The sequence below is a fragment of the Ptychodera flava genome, chromosome 2 (assembly GCF_041260155.1).
Source record: "Ptychodera flava strain L36383 chromosome 2, AS_Pfla_20210202, whole genome shotgun sequence".
Lineage (NCBI taxonomy): Eukaryota > Metazoa > Hemichordata > Enteropneusta > Ptychoderidae > Ptychodera > Ptychodera flava.
Genome location: NC_091929.1, coordinates 49,241,974 through 49,262,550, shown reverse-complemented (window position 1 = coordinate 49,262,550; position 20,577 = coordinate 49,241,974). Strand labels below are relative to the sequence as shown.

General features: G+C 35.0%; 1 protein-coding gene and 1 long non-coding RNA gene across 2 annotated transcripts; both read right to left on the bottom strand.

Annotated features, from left to right (window-relative positions):
• Positions 1 to 346: 346 nt before the first annotated feature.
• Positions 347 to 13,258, bottom strand: LOC139122840 (GSK3-beta interaction protein-like). Its single transcript, XM_070688651.1, has 2 exons — positions 12,921 to 13,258; positions 347 to 1,746 (listed from the first exon to the last, which is right to left on the bottom strand). Exons 1-2 carry the CDS (start codon positions 13,110 to 13,112, stop codon positions 1,564 to 1,566), a joined length of 375 nt encoding a protein of 124 aa, XP_070544752.1. The 5' UTR covers positions 13,113 to 13,258; the 3' UTR covers positions 347 to 1,563.
• Positions 13,259 to 16,611: 3,353 nt separating this feature from the next.
• Positions 16,612 to 17,471, bottom strand: LOC139122834 (uncharacterized). Its single transcript, XR_011549540.1, has 2 exons — positions 17,193 to 17,471; positions 16,612 to 16,800 (listed from the first exon to the last, which is right to left on the bottom strand). It is a non-coding gene; the product is annotated as an uncharacterized lncRNA (long non-coding RNA).
• Positions 17,472 to 20,577: the final 3,106 nt, after the last annotated feature.

Below are 20,577 nucleotides of genomic sequence, written 5' to 3'. Positions count from 1 at the left end.
AGCACAGCTCAAAACTGTTTTCTCCCATGATAACAAATAAACATGAAGAGGCCATAGAATAGATTGTAGGATATTAAGAGAAGCAAACTGGCATTACAAATGGTAATATGTGAAATTCCAAATTGCTGTATTCTCTGTACATTGTACTGAGAGTGAAAACAAGCCAACACTGACACAAGTGAGCAAAAAGTTAATTGTCTTTCAGCTTCCAAAAGGACTCAAGCTGCAAACCAGACAAGTTTTGTAAGACTTTGAGAGAAATCTGTCCCTAGGCCAACTATCCTAGACACAGGAAGCACAAACTGGGAAAGGAAGCACAAACCGGGGAAATAAATACAAACAGTGCTTTCATTGTGTATATTATCTTCATATTTTATCTCTATATTTCTATTAATGAAAATCAAGATTACAGTACCAATAAGACTGTGATCAATGGATTTTGGAAGTTGGGTAAATTAACCTACCAAACTTTATAAGTTGGGTAACCTTTGCAACTTCAAATTTCGATGAATTTTTCATATTTTGTTTAACATGTCAACAGCAGTTCCTGTCATACTTCCCAAAGCATATTAACCCTTTGAGCGCTGTAGCTTTCTCCCGCCAAAATTTTAGTGCAAAATTTAACCAATTTTTATGAATTTTTCTGTAATTTTTTGATAATTTTGGACCGAATGGACATCACATTTCATTGGCTACAGTTTTTTTCTCAAAATTTTGGCAAAAATCTGAGAAAAATGGTAAGGAGTTTATTTTATGTAGGGGACAAAAATAGACTTTGGCATTCCAAAGTAGTCAGCTTTTCAACTCAGCCTGCACATCGGTAGACTGCATTGTTATCGTTGACTAGTGAATTTTAGTCCGGACTTAAATTGAAATGCAAAAAGATAACAGTGCACTGAACACATATACATGCTGTGGTGACAAGCTAAGCTTGGGGGCAGAACTATAACTTGCTGTTGACATACAAAACAAAAATAGTGAAAAAATCATCGAAAGTTACAGCTGCTTGCCTTTAACAGACGTGTTTCGTGTCTCAATCATCCAAACTTTGGTCCAGTCACATTATTTTTGAGCTCTTAGCTTCATCAGGAAATTGGTGCAAAAAGTTTTACAGGAGATATATGCTATTGTAAATATGTATAAAATGTGTGCACTTTACATAATATGTATAAAATGTGTGCACTTTACATAATAAAGTTCCTTGCAAAATCAGCTACAAAAACACTTAATAAAATAGATGCTCCTACTGCCATTTCCCTGTGGAATTGCCTGACTACAATGGGAACTTCCCATTGTAAAATGCTTTTTAGGGGTGGTATAACCCCTGAAGATGGGCAGACTAGACCACAGACGAGAGGAATCTTGTATTGCACTTGATATTTCAAAGGTAGAAAACGTTCCATTTTTGCGAGTCCTCTTGTCGTACAAGTTACGACAATCCATTCATTCCGATTTTTAGCAATCAGTCCAGTGTAAGACTGAAAACTATAGAGTTGTTCCAAAGGCCGTGGGATGAATGGATTTCAGCCGCGAATGGTGATAGCCATGGCAACCAAGCTATTTTCATTTCAACTCTTCGTCTTCTTTATTCTCTGTTTGCTGTTGTAGCATGGCAAGTTTATCCACTAGGGCTTCTCCAAAGGACAGCCGATACCCCGGGCTGACTTGATCCAACAAGGCATATATGGTTTCAAAATACTCATTGTTTGAAGTGTCTCCATTCTCATTGAAACTTCTTCCAACCACCTGTGAAAATAACAACAATAAGGGATGGTAAATTAAATAAAGAGAAACTTGCTGAAGTTACATGAATTATTGTATAAAATCAAAGCTAGCTGTTTTCAAACTGAGAGACCATTTGTATTTTTCTGTAATGAATATAATGACTCATGTTCCATTAATACTGTATAGAATATGACTTCATTGTTACCAAAACTACGGTACTATCTATACATTTGGGAGAGTGAATCTTTCATACAATTGTAAATCTTAACTTTCTATTCAGCAAATTGATGGTTTCTGTACCAGTAATTTGATATGGTTAAAGGGAAAGGTCATCAGAACTGCGTGTATGTAACTTTCTTGTTTACAAACAATGTATTTTATTTATTTATTTATTTTTTTATTTTTTTATTTTTTTATTCAGAAGACCAACAGGAATAAAATCCCAATTACAGGCTCCGCTCGACATAAAAAGAAATACAAGCACAATCACACAAAATAAACAATAAAAACAATATATACAATAAAAACAGACAATTGCGATTCACAAACGAGATCATGTATAAAAATAATTCTTTACACTATTTTTAAAAAGACTAAATCTGTCAAAAATATCAATATTTGGATTATATTTTGCAATTTCGTTAAAAGTGGACAGAGCACGTGGAATGAAAGAGTACTTGCGAACATTAATTCTGGTTGCTGGTACCCGAAATGGACAGTTAAACCTTAAAGTTCGTTGAACATTCAGTGGGATTTGTGTTAAATAAGAACTGTTAACCACAGAATGAATACATTTGTATAAAAAACAGAGATCAGAAACTTTTCTACGATTAAAAAGGGGAGGTAGTTTGAAAAATGTGCATAATTTTCTATACTCTGAAGAACAGTAAGGTATGTTTTGTTTAAAGCATAAGTATCTGATAAATTTCTTTTGAACATGTTCAACTTTATCAACTAGGTTCTTTTGCCATGGATTCCATATAACAGAACAGAAATCGAGGTGTAATGTATTTCATGCATGATATCTAGATGCATCTCATCAACATTTAAATTTTACAATATTCATTTAACAAACATATTTTAACTTTCATCAATCGCCAACGTACCCTAGATACAGTGGTTACATTGGTCGTACAGGTCCCTGGCAACCTTTGAGCAAAGTTCCGGCTACCCCTCCCTTTAATTACAGACTTTACAGCCACGGAAATAAAGGTTAAGTTACTTGGAAGTTCACTGGCATTCTCCTGACTTGATGTCCACAACATCTGTAATTTGGTCTTGTAATTTAAAACTTTCTGAAGAATATTTATTTTAGACATTATCAATAGTTATAAAAACGGAATCACTCATCACATGGATTTTGTACAAAAACACCTTGCTATCGCTACAACACATAGCACTTTTGGGCAAAACTGGATAAAAACCCCAGACCGATTGAATGTCTTGTCTGTTCAAAACTTAAAGCTGAAACCAGACAGAAGTTGTCTATTTATAACACCTTTAACACATCCCTTAATATAGCATCTGTTTTCCTGAGGAGTTCTTATCACCAAAGTGTTTACTTTTCATTGGATTCAGATCATTGTTGAATTTGTGACCATTTTAACTACGTTACTGCTATGATACAGCAAATACTGCATTTTGTCACTGCTGTGTACAGGAGCTGACGTAACAGATGTACCATCATCTTTTAGAAAGTATATAAAAATGTTTAATATCCGGTAGACACAACAAACAAATAATTGATTCAAATCAAAACATACTTTTAATGAAAAATTTGTCACTGATTTTATTTTTCACAGGAAAACATATTTTAAAAATTTGTTTAGCGATGTACTATTCCAGCCTTGTGTCAAGTACATTGTATTCACATTGGGATTTTCATCAAAATCAATTGTAAAACCTTTGTTCATGTGAGCACCGTCCATGTATCCACACCTATTTCTACTGAACTACATATACACACAGTTTTACACAGACAGTCAATGTAACTTGACACTCAGCTATTATTGTACCGTACTATCATATTTTGCTGCAGACACGTGCTGCAGAATATCACAGAATAATGCTTACAATTAACAGCCATTATGTTAATCCTGATAAATTAACCAGAGGCCATATTGAATGGATTGTGTTACAGTCCACCAGACAGTTTATTGTGTGATTTGGGTTGCAAACAATTAAGTGTCAACACACTGAATTGATCAAAACACAATATTTATTCCACTACAGTAGTTGACATTCAAAGCCTGTGAAATTTGAACATTTTGTTCCTGACATTTTATTCTGTATGTCAATAAAAGTTTCTTGATTTTCTTCCTTCATGATTGAAATACCTAGTATTCAGCTTGTCAACAATGAGCCTATATCAGATGGTTGCATTCCCAGTCAGGTTAGATTAGGTACACAGTGAATGCCCTACTGTCATAGAGACTGTGGTTTCATTTGTATTGTTGATGATTGAATTTCTGCCAAGACACTATAAATATACCAATGGACCTAAAACATGAAAAATCCACTGTGTTTGTTGACAAGCAAATACTGGAAATTTCAAGATGCTTCAACAAGTACACCTTGAAAGTGTATTTCATCAAACAAAACTACCGATAAAAATATTCCTAAGTTACAGTTACTTGGGTCTTAAAGGGCCAAGATCTCAAAGTTAATGAAAATTGTTGACAAACATTCTAAGATATTTTTCTAATTCCACAAAAAATTATGATGTTTGCTTAAACTATGTCATGATAATGTTAATTTGCAACTGAACTGGTAAGAAATTGAGAAGACTTTAATCACAACTTTCCTGCTATTTTCAAATACTCGACATGTTAAGGAGAAAACAGGATGAAATGTCACTGCAGATGGCATTCATTTCCATGTGTTCAAGTTGATGATCCAAGGTTGTGTCAGTGAAAATTCTAATCTAATGGGTGTATGCACCTTGAATACTGTCTTTGTATGATCTCATAGATGCAGATATTTATGAAAGGCTGATGTGCAACGTCTTGGAAGCTGATATCCAATTGGGTGGCTGACTCTTACCGTTATCATAAAATAATACAAAAAGACTCCCTAAGTTTCTGTGAATAGTGACAATTGACCAATCAGATATAGCCTTCAGGGCATGCTGCACATCAGCAGTTTATGAATGCTGCACCAGTTTATAACAGTAGTAAAATTTACATAAGCAGTCCAATTCCATGGCTAAAAATACATGTGTGCTCATCCTTAGGTATGTACCAGGTATAGCTACATGTTCTACATTGAAGTGTAAAGTAAATGATAAAAATACTGAAAAATGTTGCATCTCACAGGCCTTTGTAAGTTATACACTGCCTTTATTGCAGACAACACTAGCATTAAGGTAGTTTGCACCTTGAAACTTCAAACTTTCTATGAGTAAACTTTAAATCGTTCCCCTTTGAAATGAAAATCAAGGATCACCATGCGAAATTTGGTATCAGAGAAGCAAATTACTGAATATTTACTGACTTTTGAAATTCAAAATGGCTTCTATGTGTTAATACTACTTGGGAAGGGGGTACTCATTAATCTTTCGAAAAACTGAGATGATGAAAATTTTCCTTACTCCAAGAGCTTCAAAATGAGCCCAAACAAGTGGTAGACCAAAAAAGTATTGTAAAATTTTGAGACTTGAAATATCTGTTCCTATAGTGCTACCTTACAGTAGAATGCGCCTCAGGGACAGATATCTGACTCTCAAATTTCTACAATTCTTTTCTGATCTATCACATGTGGGGGCTCATTTTAAAGCTCTTGGAGAAAAAAAAACGTTCACCCTCTTAGTTTTTGAAAATCCGAAATTTAATTTTTACCCCATAGATTAACACAGGGATGGTGGCCATTTTGAATTTCAAATATTGCAAAATGTTCGGCGATTTTTTCGCTAGTTCCACACTTTGCACCATGACCTTGAGTTTTATTGTTGATTTGGTAAGAGGATGGTTGAAAGTTTCATTTAGGAAAGTTTGAGCAAAAGTTTAAGTCTTTCACTTTTGAGGTGCATACTGCCTTACAGAGAACACTTGAAGTGATTTGTCCATCTTGCCAGCAGACCAATACAATGAAACAATGGACCCTTAATGACCTATTTTTGGACTTGGTGGTTTGTTTACAACTATTTAAGAACATTCCGGACTGTGGTTTACTCTGAATCAAACAAAACATTTTTATAGTCAACATTCATACAAAAATCCTGGTGAAAAATTGTCATGTCCCAAGTACATGTACCGGTATGTCTTAATTTGGAATGAAACTACATTTATTTATTAATTCTGTGACAAACGTTTTCAAAATTTCAATTCAATGTCACTTTCAAAAGTTTTTGAACCAATTTTCAACCCCTTTCTAAATCAAGGTGTGTTTCAGTCCTTAAATATTTCTATGTATCTCCTGGGCTTTTTACTAAAATGCATATTATGACTGCATGCTACATGTATGTAACTTTACATTTAAACTTGAAGGGCCAGTAATGCTAACTTTTGATAATATTTTCACCATTTTTATTTTGAAAGTGAAGCACAATTCCTTGTTCTACTCTCCAAAATGTGTTGATATGCATGTAGTATTCAGCTTGTACCGGTATACTCAGCCCATACGTGTGTACACTGCATTTTTATTGTCGAAAACTGACTTCTGGTCCAGACTAGAATTCAAATGTAAACAATAACAATGCATTTTACACATATATACGCCAAGTTGACAAGCTAAATAGTGGGTGTTTCAACATTCTTTGGGAAGTAGAATAAGAAGTTGCAATTGATTTATAAAATAAAAATAATGAAAAAATCATCGAAAGTTAGCAGCACTGGCCCTATAATGTTGGGAAAATTTGCATCACTTTTTGACTAATTTTGTGTTGAGAAAACAAACTATCTTTTCAACTTTTCATTTATATCAGTGAATGATGTCATACCATGAGGGACCATCACTGCCTTTGTTTTTATAGACGTTAATTTAAGTTGACCTTCAACTTCAAGTAGCATTACGATCAAGCAACAAATAGAACGCTTCACTGTGGCGAGTCTCGATCGACACTTGACTGCGTTTTAAGCAAAGTTTCGAAAACAACAGTGTTTGTTCGGTGTAAGTTAAAATTAATAACACACGCTAGCACGGGCAAGATCACGATTTGTTGCCTGCCCTCGGGCTGGTGCTCATGACTGTAATATTGATGATACCCTCGCCTTCGGCTCGGGCATCATCAATATTACCGTCATGAGCACCATCCCTTGGGCAGGCAACAAATCGTGATCTTGCCCTTGCTGGCGTGTGTTATTATTTAATTTTTTAAGGGCTAATTCCTCAATTGCAACGACAAAATAGATTTATTACATTTATGGTTGACAAGTATTACATTTATGGGTGTTTTTTTATTACATTTATGGTTGCCGTTTATTACATTTGTGGTTGGTGTTTTTATTACATTTATGGTTGATTTTTGTTACATTTATGGGCGATATTACATTTATGGGTGCATTTTATTACAATTGTGGTTGATATTACATTTGTGGAGATTATTACATTTGTGGAGGTTACAAGCTAGTCAACTCAGCCTGTACATGTTTATAATTTGCACTATCATTGTTCACAAATGAATTCTAGACATATATGACTTAGATTCAAATGTAAACAATAACAGTTCATTTTATGCAAATATGATATGATAGATGCTGTGCTGGCGGGCGAAATAAACATGCTGTACATGTTTAGTAGAATAAGACACTATACTTGATACTTGAAAAACCAAAAATGAGTGAAACTCCAAAGTTACAGCTACTGTTCCGTTGAAGGATCCAATGCAGTGAAATATGGGAGACACATATCTTCAGCTTAAATCTCTAATTCCTTGGATATGGACTATCCTCAATAATGATAACAGTATTGTTGCACAAATGTGTGGGGCGTTATTGAAAATTTTAGCATAACACGATAACAAATTTTCTCACAAGTAACAATCCATTGCCTATATTGTTTTCAGTTATTATATCACTTCTGCCACTATTCATTTTCAATTTTTCAAATATCTTTATGATATGTCTCAACTTGCTGTGAATGAGGTCTATAGATTAATTTATGCTAATTGGTCATCGTTCATTTTATACAGACAATTGGTTAATACCCCAGTATGTTATCTGCTTCATCGCTTCATTGCTTTTTTGTAGTTTTTAACTTGTTTTAATCTTTCTGTTTGATCAGTCCGGGCCAGCTCCAAAATTGGAGACTCATTATGATAATGTATTCCGGCATTCAGCCAATCATCGACCAGATTACATCATTAATAAAGTACAGGTCACGCTGGGTCACAAATTACCCATCAAGTGTGATCGGCAGTTTTGGGCCGCTTATTAAGCCCCTGTCTTGTGAATTTCGACGAATTTCGACAGTCAACATAATCCACGTGTTCTGCAGAAGGTCATGTCCAACAAGGAGTCCGATTAGTGAACAAATATTCGAAATATTGACAATTCATTTCTACCCCAAGTTTATCGATTTCGCTCAAGTACCGAGAATCATTTTGTGGATGTTCGTCATCTCTATTAGAAATACTGTTATAAAGGTTATTTGTGTAGGTACGCGTATAACATTTTGCAAGAAAGAAGAGCCATGTCAGAGCTTTAGAACGATACCTGTTTTGTAGTTGTCAAACGCAGACTAAAAATGGTACGCGATTTTGAAAATGTGTTGACAGAGTGGCCACACAACTGTTCCCCATACGGTAGAATTTGTATCGCTGCCATCTCCGACACAAATGGGGTATTCTGAACGATCTGTGTAGGTACACGATTTATATTTCGCAGGACTTCAAGCCAGAGTCTAGGAATCACAGCGATATACCGGTATGGGGTTTGGTTGTCTTAGCCAGAATAAAACTGGTACGGGATTTTGAAATTGTGTTTTGACAGAGTGGCCACACAACTGTTCGACATTATGACAGAATACGGCGCGGGAGTTCGACACAGTATGGCGTACGTAACGAAGGACGCATGTGGAGGTTGCCAGGAAATACAATTTTTACTGATGGCGCGCTGGCCGCTGATTGGCTAATGAGAGGGGGAAAATATTATGGTATAGCGCTCCAATTTTGGAGCTGACCCGGACTGTTTGATGGAAAAGTAAAAGTTTATTGTACAAGGGAATAAAAGGTGTGGTTTATCATTGTCAATGGTGACGCAATAACTAAGTTGAGGGATATGAGAGTGTTCACCATGGTGATGTGAGGTAGCCTGGATTTTGTTAACCCTTTAAGAACTGTAATTTTTCCCATTAAAATTTTGGTGTAACATTTTATCAATTTTTAATGAATTTTCTGTAATTTTTTTGATAATTTTGGACCAAATGGACATCAACATTTCATAAGCTACAATTTTTCATCAAAATTTTGGCAAAAATCTGAAAAAAAATTTGACTGGGATACATTTTATAAAGGTCACAAAAATTGACTTTGGTGCTCAAAGGGCTTATAATGAGATTAGATCTATGAACAGAACAGTACATGGAAATGAAAACCATCACCACGGCACTGAATTTTATTGTATTTTAATGATGAGGTTTGACCAAAGTGCAAAACAATAAATGTAATCTCTATAAAATACCTAAGAACAGTCTCCTTCCACAATTCAAATGGTTGGAGTGTTTTTTGTTTTTTTGATGAAACTTGTATCTCCATCTTTTAGAATCAAATCATGTAGGAAGGTGCCAATCCATAATCATAATTGCATACTTGTGACTAAAGATTTAAATTTCCATGTTTGATAATAAGGGATAAACTTTAGGTCAGATCAATAGATTGTCATGTTTTCAATGAGATTGAATTCATGTTTAGTTAACTGAGAAACCACACGTTTATAGATTTTTATGACACAATTTGAGAAGCTTCATTGAATACATATCAAAGGAAACATCTCGTAGGCTTATAAAGAGACCTACACCAATAGGATGTCATAAAACTGTGCCATGAACCAATCAGGATTAAGTTTATACAAACATGTCTTTTTTCAATAAAACATTACTCAACTGCTAACAGACCCATCCTTTGTGTAAGCAAATATATGGTTTTGGTATGAATTGAAAAAATGTGAAAATAAGATACAATCACATTCCCTCCAGGGACCATTATAAAAATAAACACCTGCAAAAAATTATGAAATGGATATCTGACAGACACAAAGCAGATCTAGATTATTGACACTTGATCTATTGCTGGTACTTTTAGCTCCAGCTTAGCACTTTGGTAAACGGTTGGAATCCACTGATGTGAAATTAATATGATTAAAGGATTAAAGCAGAGGATGAAACCACTGCAGTCTGCATGCATCATCCATTTCTGCCTTTTGATTCCTGGAATTTGAATATTACAGGAAAACGTTTAGTGACTTTACAGTATGGAATTTCAAAGAGATCAATATGAAGAAATTGATTGATAAAATGAATGTCTTGCAGCTGAACAGTGACTATTGATTATGACTTCAGTCATAACACAATAATAAATTTCTCCAACATTTTACAGAAATTTTATATTGAATTCATGGTAGAACTTCCAGTATGATTTGAAGTGTTTTACTGAACTCATGTACACAGTAAGCTAAATTAGCAGTAAGTAACAACTGATTTCTTTTCCATTATTTTGATTATCTGTTGGTGAAACGAAATTTCTTGTTCTAATTCTAAAATGATGTTGAAATACCCAGAATTCAACTTTTCAACACAGTCATGTATAAATGGTCAAAGTTACTTTTGAAATTAATTTTATTCCAGCTGAGAATTCATTCATCAATAATAGGATTGCATATTATACGTATACCTAAGCATTGTGTTACCTTTGTAGGACCTATCCTTTGTATTTCTGTACACTTTGGGGGCAATCTGAAACAGGTTTTGTTTCAGTGAACAAAAATAATGACAACACTGTCAAATGTTATGGCTACTGTCTCCTGAAATTTATTGTGCAAAATGTGTTTGGCATTTAAACAAATTAAGATATTTCTTATACAATTAATGTATCAATAATTATCAAACAATCACTGAATTATTTTGCATATTTTCTGAATAAAAAATTATCTTAAGTGGTAAATTTTACTTTTAAAGCATCATCAGATAATGTCAGAATGATTCAGAAAATCTACTGTTTCTTTGTTGTATCAGAGTATGACCTCTGGTTGACCCCACCACTGAAAAATAAAAAAAACATTGCAATGTGTCAATATGTTCTTTCTTGATATGGGAGTCAAGAATGAAACAAAAAATAAAAATAATAATTACCACAGGAACATCAAAATAATATCTACATTGCTTTTTCTATTAGCTTTAACTGCTTATGATTTTATTCATTTGTTTGTTTGTTTGTTTTCTTTTGTTTTTTTGTCAATTGCAAAGTCTTGTAGCATGTTAAACACACCTGACCTAGTCAACATAGATTCTATGTGTGTAAAATACATTTGTATTATTTACATTTGAATTCTAGTCTTAGACCAAAATTCACTTGACAATGCAGTCTATGTATTGACAAGCTGAATACTGTATATCTCAATATGCTTTGGGGAGTAGAACAAGAAACTGTAGATGATATTCAAAATAAAATGGTGACAACATCAAAAGTTACACTTTAACAAAAATTATCTGTAGAAGTCTACCGAGATTTGAATAGATTTTCCATTTTTTTGATAAGGCCTGATCTTCACGAAAGCGTATTAACAGATTTATAGCAGTTTCAGTATGATTTTAAAATGTGTCGAATTTGTGAACAAAAGGTTTAAAATAACAAATGAAAATAATAAATGTAGAAATGGATTAGAACAATTTATATCTACATGACATGAAGCACAGATCAATGAGAGGCAACAATCCTATATTTTTTTGTTAAATATTGCTATTATAGGTCGCTGACCTTAAAATATAATGAGTGAAGACAAGTACACAGACACATGCCTGGGACTGATTTTTTTATGGGGAAACAGTTACACTGTGTAAAATCAGGGACTAAATCATGTGGTACGTTGTCTGCAATATTAGACCATCTCTAAACTTGAAACTATATTTTTGTTAATTGAGTGAAAACTGCTGGGTGCAGACTTCAGAATGCATAAATATTGGAGAGTGTTAGCTGTAGTGTAGAAGTAGTGACATGCAGTTGATGTTATCAGTGAATCAGCAGACACTACAATAACAACTTAACATGACTGACTAATCTGATGAACTCATTATCCCTGATCAGTATATGGAATAGGTATTTGGAATTGCTGCTGTGAATTGCCTTTTCTACTTTTGCTGATTTCAATTTTCTTTTTCAAAAATGAAAAAAACGTCAACTGTACAGTACATTCAGCATCACAATTTTTTTCTTCATTTCATTTTTATTGTATTCTGTTGTTTCAAAACACTGTGAATGAACTGTTTTATGTAATAACTTTCATGTCTCATGATCCTCAATAATACATATTTTATTCACGAATTGTGGGTCTTGCCTAGACATTGCAGACACTATGGTTGATCCTCTAAGTTGCAAAACCCTTCTATGTTGAATTTTGCATATCATTATTTGATCTGTACATTGCTAGTGAGTCAATGCCTAAACCATGGACAGAAAGTCCATGCTATAACGACCTAAAATTTCTCATAATGATCCAGTTTTAATACATAAAGAAACGGACAAGTGTCGAAATCAATTGATGAATGAGAGAAAATTAAAGTCACTATTTTAAACTCAACTTCACTGAGTCTACATATGTTGTACCATGGAGGTAGTAGAGATCTACCTCCATGGTTGTACTTTGTTGTTGAGAAACTGAGTAATTCGATTTGTCACAGGAAATCCACGTCGATAGATTACTATATAGATTTTATGGTATAGATTAATTACACCCTGATCAATATGAAGACTGCATGACTAGCGCGAAAAAAGAATTCGGTGGTTGGAAGCGAAGCCATCTCTTGTGAAGTGAAAGTTACATGCAATCGATTGCCGGAGTCGCAATTCATTCTCGCCACATCCACAGAACACGTTATTTGTATGCTTACAACTGAACGTGAGTAGAATATCGAACAACTTTGAAAACAATCATCAGCTGCCACGTCCCGTGTATGTATATATTTTATTTTAAAGTATAAGTTTCAATGGTTTCGGAAACACATGTCAATAGTTTTGATTCACACATTTGCTGTTATTCTCTACTCACCCGAAAGCCTTTCAAAGACAGCTCAACACAGTACTTCTCATCCTCCTTTGTCAGTAAGTTGAGGTACACAACTTCATCTTTTTTCGGCAACGTCTCGGAGATCTCCACGGACTTGACGGCGAACGAGACTTCTTGAACCGCTGCTTCGGCTTCAACTGCCATCAGCCTGCACTGCTCCTCGCCGTCAGACATGTTAACGACATCGAAACCATCAACAAAACGACTGCATGATGCGTTACCGGCTGCTTTGAGGTCAAAGGTTTCAATTGCACTGTTCAACAGCCGCCCGGTCGATGAAGTTGTAGGACTTGTTGTAAACACGCAATTTTACAGCACAGGCGAGGTCACCTCGACAGCGCCACCTAGGGATGACCTTTCGATCATTTTACAGTTGTTGAAAAGACAAACAGAGGGGACTTTGCGATCCATTATAAATAGTTTGGCCTTTGGGATATTTCTGAAGAAAACTATATTCAAAACCTAGTTATGTTTCGCCAATACTATTAGAGATGTGTTCTACAAATTATATTTAAAAAATATACATGCTGAATTAGCGTTTTTTCCTCTATCACATATACTTTATTGTTTGTTTGTTTATTTTTACTCTTTTGTATAATTATAAAATGTTTTCTGTATTGTGGTCTTATTATTTTTTCACCATACTGTATCCACAGAAGATTTAATAGGGTAATAAAGTAATAATAATAATAATTATATTTGTCGATGCCACTTTTTCAAGGTCTTGGTAAAAAGTAAGTTAGAGCTTCTCTGAGACAATGTCCACGTAGTGTAAACATGTCTTTTGTGGTGAACCTGAGCTTACATTCCTCATATGAACTTTACACTTCACAGGGTACTGAAGGTGTGTGCTAAGTTGTAGCTAGTTGTACTCACAGGCATGCGAGTCACACGTTGGGAGTGAGCAGGTTAAAAGAAAAACGTGAAGAGTCCAACACAGCCATTTGTGCAAAGTCAGTATTGTTATTTTTTAAAATTGAATTCCAATCCGGACTAGAATTCTTTTGCAATCGATAACAATGATTACAGTCTTTGCACATGTATATACAGAGTATATGACAAACAGAGACATTACAGAGTATATGACAAACAGAGACATTACAGAGTATATGACAAACAGATACATTTTGAAACAAGCTAGCTTTCGCGAGACTTACATTAGGGACGATTCAGAATTTACTTCCAGGGGGGGGGGGGGGAGGATTTTCAGGGGGGGGGCCACCCATTTTTCCCAAGAAAATTTAGGGGGGGCCAGACAAAAATACCACAATCTTTAAGGGGGGGCCAAGGAAAAAAAACATCAATTCAATATTTGCCCAGAATTTCTGATCTCTACAAAAGAGCACCGTAGACGCTACCTGGGTGACAGATAAACTCAACATGTTTAGTTAAACTCCTTTAACTGCCAAATTCGGTAATATTCACAGTGGTTTGTTTTATGCATCTACTGCAGTATCTTGTTCTCCTCCCTGAAGCGTTATGAAATGTCCAGTATTTAGCGTGTCAATACAAACCATACAGTGAACAGTCAGGGTTGTTTTTGTTGAAAAGAGATCTCAGATCAAGTCCAGACTAGAATTCATTTATCAACAATAACAATGGTCATTTATGTTCACACTGGTATGTTGCTAAATACAGCATTGGGTGTTCTATGTAGTGATAGAATAACAAACAAATGCTGATACACAGAGATGAATTTTGAACAAATGCTAAAAATTACAGCAAATGTCTTTTTAAGGTTGGGTTTACCTTGTAGCTTGTAAAGCGGTTGAAAGTTGCATGATAAAGAAGTGTTAATTTATGCAAATGTATGCAAATCACCTGATTTCTTGGCTTCTTTTGCCTCCCAATTTCAAAATTTCCGAAGAATATAACTCCACTCCGACTGGGTCAAATTTTCTGAAATTTCACATTATGTTTTTTAAATGCTATATAACACAACAACTATCAATTGGTTTTGTTTGGCAATAAAGCTCTTACATTTTGAATAAGAGGCATTTTAATTTTGCTGATAATGATTTTAATCAATTATTAGAGTGTCAGTCTTTAAACTCCTACAATTTTAGAATGAAGATGGATAATGCCAAGTAAAATAGTAGTTTTTTTCTACATGAATACTATCCTTTCAAGTGAAATATTACATTTCAGAAAATACTGTCTAGTTTTTGACTTAAATTAATTTTTATCATTAATACAAAAATTGAGGTTTTTTACCCCAAATATACACCCACTTCATCCTTTGAGTAAACTACTGCTACTGCTACTCTTCTTTTCTGCTCCTTTTTTCTATATTTCATTCTCATCAATTTTACCCTTTCTAAATTTTTTAAATGTTCTACATAACTTTTTACAGTGCTTACATCTACTATAAACCTTTTTGAAAATAAATTTATGGCCGTCTCATCTTCAAGGTGCTTTTCAACGAATAGGTTTTAATGTTGAAAATAAAAATATTATGTATTACTGTCAAAATATATGGTGAAAAATTTACAAAAGGGTTCATTTTCCAATAATCCTGTATGTGCATCCAGAAGATCATGTGGCACTGCACCAATGCTATGGTGTCGGATTGTTGAAATATTGTGTACACATGAAATTTGCTGTAGTCCAAGAAGTGATCTCAGTGTGTATGAGGCTAGGAAAAATGTGGATAGGCTTACACATTGTGTATTGATGCTAATACTTTTGTGTCCCATTCGTTCTGATATGTATAATCAAAGATTTCACAGTGGCGGCTGGCAGAAAAGGCAAAAAAACAAATTAACATGTATTGTTTCGTGTCATCTGAAACATGCGCATCATGACTATTTTAAAATTAAAATTTGTTAAAAAATTTGAAATATGAATGCTCTGTCAATTTTGAAAAATACTGCTCACAAAATGTGAATTTTGACTTACACAGGGTTATCTGCATTTTAATATGAACATTGGATTGTGAATGGAATGAGCAGAATAAAATGTGAATTCATGTTTTGGATAAGGTGTTTTGTTCAAGAAATGTTCTAAAATATTCCTCAGCATTGTTGCTTTCAGTGGCAGCAACTTGGTTTTATGACAACCAAATTAGAAAAAAAGAGAAAATTAAGTTGGCTTTCACCAATTTTAATTTCTTATGTTTAAAACTTTCACCGTGAGTCTGCAAATATTCAGCATCATCAAATGAAAATGTATGCTGAACGTGTGCATGTACACCCTTACCGAAATTTTAGGCCTCCCGCAAACTGTTACTGCAAATTTGCGGCAAGCTTTGCAGTAAATTTGCAGCAAACTATTTGCCGCAAATATGCGGGTGGTTCATTTTTCAGATGCAAATTAGGTTTCTTGTGAACTTGCTGCAAATATGCAGCAAACTCCCTGCCGCAACGTTGCTGCAAACTCTTTGCAGCAAATTTGCAGCACAATCCTTGCAGCAAACTTGCGGCAAATTAATTTGAATGTTACTGAAAATTTGCCGCAAACTCCATACAGCAAATTATTTTATTTGCGCTGACCATTGTTTCTCGTGAAACTGGTATTTCAGAGTTTAGTTGGATAAAGCACATCTTGTGCTGTCAACAGTCTGCCAATATATGAATATTATTTATCCAACTTAACTCTGAAATACCAGTTTCACGAGAAACAATGGTCAGCGCAAATAAAGTTATTATAAACAAAAAGATGACAGAGAAAAAGGTTAAATTCAATTGTGGTACAATTTATTTTATATGCCATGTTCATTTCATGCCACATAAGTGTCATGATCATGTCAAGATTTTCTTTTGACTTGAGAAGTTTCATGTAACATTTACATTACTGTCAAAGGCTGCGATTTGGCTTTCTGTTCTCTGAATTTCTTGTCCCTTTAGTGTACCAGCAATGGATTCTGAAAAATATAAATCGTTCAGGGAAGAGTGTAAGTCTTTACCGTTTGACCAAACATTGTAAATTTCATGAAAGAAATCCATAATTATTTGAAAATGAGACAAAATCAAGTTGAAAAATTGAAGCAGAAAATGCATAAATATTCATGATCGAAATTAAATTAATAATGATAAAAATGTCCGACAGCGGACAACTCGCCGTATGTTGTTTACATACACGACGGCGATCTGCAAAAATCTCAGCACTTACTGTAAGTAACTGTTGTGAAACGAAAGTGAATTCAGTATGAATCAGTACTCAACGAAAATTTATCTTTAGGTAAAGATTGCAATACAACGATTACAGAACATAATTATAGCGATCGATGTACAGACGAACGGTACATTGACTTACATTTCTGAACGGCTCGCAGACGCTGGACGATTCCCGGTCCGGTTGCAGGTCTCACCGTGCTGTGTGTAAATACCGTACTCAGAAAATATAGTCGGCATCTTTACTGCCGCTCGCGTTCACAAATTTAGAACTCCGCCTGTCCCTGGTACTGTATACACGTTTTTGCAACTATGTGATATCATTTGGCTGGCGATTCCATAGAAAGATCACGAAATTGTCCACTAGAAAACTCCCTGCTCACAAGTACGCAGCCGACACTGGCCGATGGTACTAAAATCTAACTTCGCGCCGATCAAGCCTCATAACGATAACGGAAGTGCGATCTATAAATCATTACGCGATTGATAATGTAGTCCCGTTTTTAAATGCTGGAATTGACTCTACATCTGCACCAATCCGTTATATTTCATACTTAATATAGCATTTAATTTATTAGTTTAATTAAAATGGTTATTTTTATCATAGAAAGACTAAAAAGAGAGTAAAAATTCTTTCAGCACGAAGAATCAATATCAATGCGCGAACTGACCTTGATGAACCGTGACCGGAGAGTGTAAACATGTCGGCTGCTCGCAGCTGATACACAGGACGTGTTGGACGTTGGTGAAGCGGCGCTTTGAATTTTCGTACAGCGACTCGGGATGGAGTGTAATCCTAAATCTCAAATTTGTGCTCGGCAATATAACTCTAACGCTGAAAACATGGACAAAAGCCTTTTACCTCGACCCATGTTATCAGAAGGCGAGATTTTGTCAGCGGCATCGATGGGACAGACTGTAGCTGCAGTGCATTGTACGTACCGTATACATGTACTATAGTATATTGATGGGATGAATAGCTTGTAGCACAGCCACTACTCTGCTTGGAGGTAGTAGCGGAAACATTACTGTACAGATTTGCAGTAACAAAAGTCTACGACGTGTCCTTACAGACCATCATCAAACGCACATTTCGTTCGAAACTGTTTGCATTTTGGTATCATTCGCAGAAAATACAGGGTGTAACTTGCAAGACAGACAAGTCCCTGTTTCAAAAATTTGTTTCCCTAAAAAGTCAGTTTTCGATCCAACCATAATTTACCCAACCAGATTGTCAAAGGGCACTTTTATTACATCATGTCACTACAGTATATACTATAGATGCACTCTATATCCATGCAATGCTTTCACCAGCATAACTGAAGCTGTTCATTATCTAGCATTACCAGTTATTATAATTTAAAAAGTGGATTGTCTGTTATGAAATAAAGGAACATAAAATATAAATGAAAGATCAATTTTATGTTGCTTACACATGTCACGAAGTGCAACAGTACTCAGTGTGTAGTGTGTACTCCCTGGTAATGAAAGTGGGAAATATGCCAATCATGTGTTGCTGCATATTTGCAGCAATAATCTGGTTTGCCGCAAATTTGCAGCAACTTAGTCGTTTACCGCAAATTTGCTGCAAACTGACTTAAGGGTTTGCAGGAGGGTCACATCTACCTGCAAACTTCTGCAACTCCTTCCTGCAAGCTATATGCTTGCTGCATATTTGCAGCAAACTTACGGCAAATTTGCAGTAGAAATAATTTTCGGTAAGGGCATGTACATCTCACTTTCCAGAAATATCTGGATATCTGCAAATGAGATGTACCATTAAACTTCAAGATATATATCACTTTGCCAATTATCTGCTCCTCTGATTTTCTGTTCACCATTTCTAACTGACATCTTTGCTTGTCTTTGTGTGCATCATATGTATCAGTGAGACATAACGAAAAAAGTATTCATATTTAGTAATTAACTTTTCTTCAGAAATTTACAACCAGATATGTTTATTGCTACCCTTTCCAAAAGTGTGCCACTTGCAGTCCCTGCAAATCATTCTTTTTATAGTCATATAACCCTGAAATGATTTGTTATATCATCGATTAAATGTCCACTACAGTTCCTGCAACTTGTTAGACTGGATATGTCTATAATGTATAAGCATGCACGTATATATTAGGGGGGGCCATGGAAAAAAAACAGGAAAGATGAGGGGGGGCCATAGATTTTTTCTATAATTTACTAGGGGGGGCCATGGAAAAAAATCACCGAGAAAATAGAAAATCCTCCACCCCCCCCCCCCCCCCCCTGGAAGTAAATTCTGAATCGTCCCGTAGTCGATGCAATACAAATTGCTAACTCACGATAGAATTCAAAATGAGCTGCAGATCGCCACCAACGATATTTCTTTAGTATTCCTCTGTTTTTAGACACTGTCGCAATATTCTAACCTGATCTAACCATTAAAATTGCCCATTATAATTGATTTTCGCTGGTCAACATGATTGCTGGGCAGTTACAAGTTCAATTACAGATATCTTAATTCTTTTGTTATTTTTGAAATAATTGACAGCCCTCTTTTATAGCTCTTTGGCACAAATCTGCTATGCACAATTTATGGGAATTATAACCCCAATGCTAATACCTCACGCTGCACTCGCTCTCAGGTCGGACCTTTTTACATATTATCAATTATCAAACGTCTATAAATGCACAGACATTGCTAGTTTTGTATAGGTAAAATTATTCAGTTTTGTAATGGACTACCATGTATAGTGAATCAACATTTTTGGTGAAAATAAAACCAAATTTGTTATACACATGTACGCATGTGCTTTTGCTAATAAGTACATTTACATTATAAATGCGCAGATATTGCTTGCTTTACATCTGAAAAAAATATTTTTTTATATTTTTCTCATAGATTACCATATATAGTGAGTCAACATTATCAATGAAATCAAAATATCATTGTTTTATACACACATGCACTCCGTACCTGCCACTTATCAAACATATATAACGTACAGATATCCTTTTAGCTCGTTTTGTTTTTTCTGTTCCATCCCTTTGGGGATCTCAGAGTAATAGCAAGTCAGAAGGGGATTTGAACGCATTTTGTGTTTGTTAGCGGCATTCGAAAAAACAAATCTAAGAATTTTTTAGGACTCCCAGAGGTGTTTGTGTATGTAGGTTAGGAGTATCTTTGCCGGTATCAATAGCACTCTGCATGGCAGTGAACAAACCCATACAACAACATTAGACACAAGTAGAGAAAGGCAAAACTACTTGTCTGCACTGACTTGGAGTTGACTTGGGGCAACTTGGGTCATTAAAATTACAAGTTGGGTAGAATAGAGCACTTTCATGAATACCATACCTTGCGGTTTTCGGTCTTTACTAATTTCGATAAAAGATTGAGCTGATGTACGATTTTTCTGTTTTTCTTGTTAAGGTAGAATGCGCCTCGGGGACACATATTTGGACTCTCAAGTTTTCCAGTTCTTTTCTAATCTACCTCTTTGAGTGAGAAAAACTTTCACCGTCTTAGTATTTTGAAAATGGAAAGTTTTATT

Coding starts and splice junctions, on each gene's coding strand:
- LOC139122840 (XM_070688651.1), bottom strand. CDS start 13,112: ATGTCTGACGGCGAGGAGCAGTGCAGGCTGATGGCAGTTGAAGCCGAA. Junction 1,747..12,920: donor TGTCTTTGAAAGGCTTTCGG/GTGAGTAGAGAA, acceptor TTATTTTCACAG/GTGGTTGGAAGAAGTTTCAA.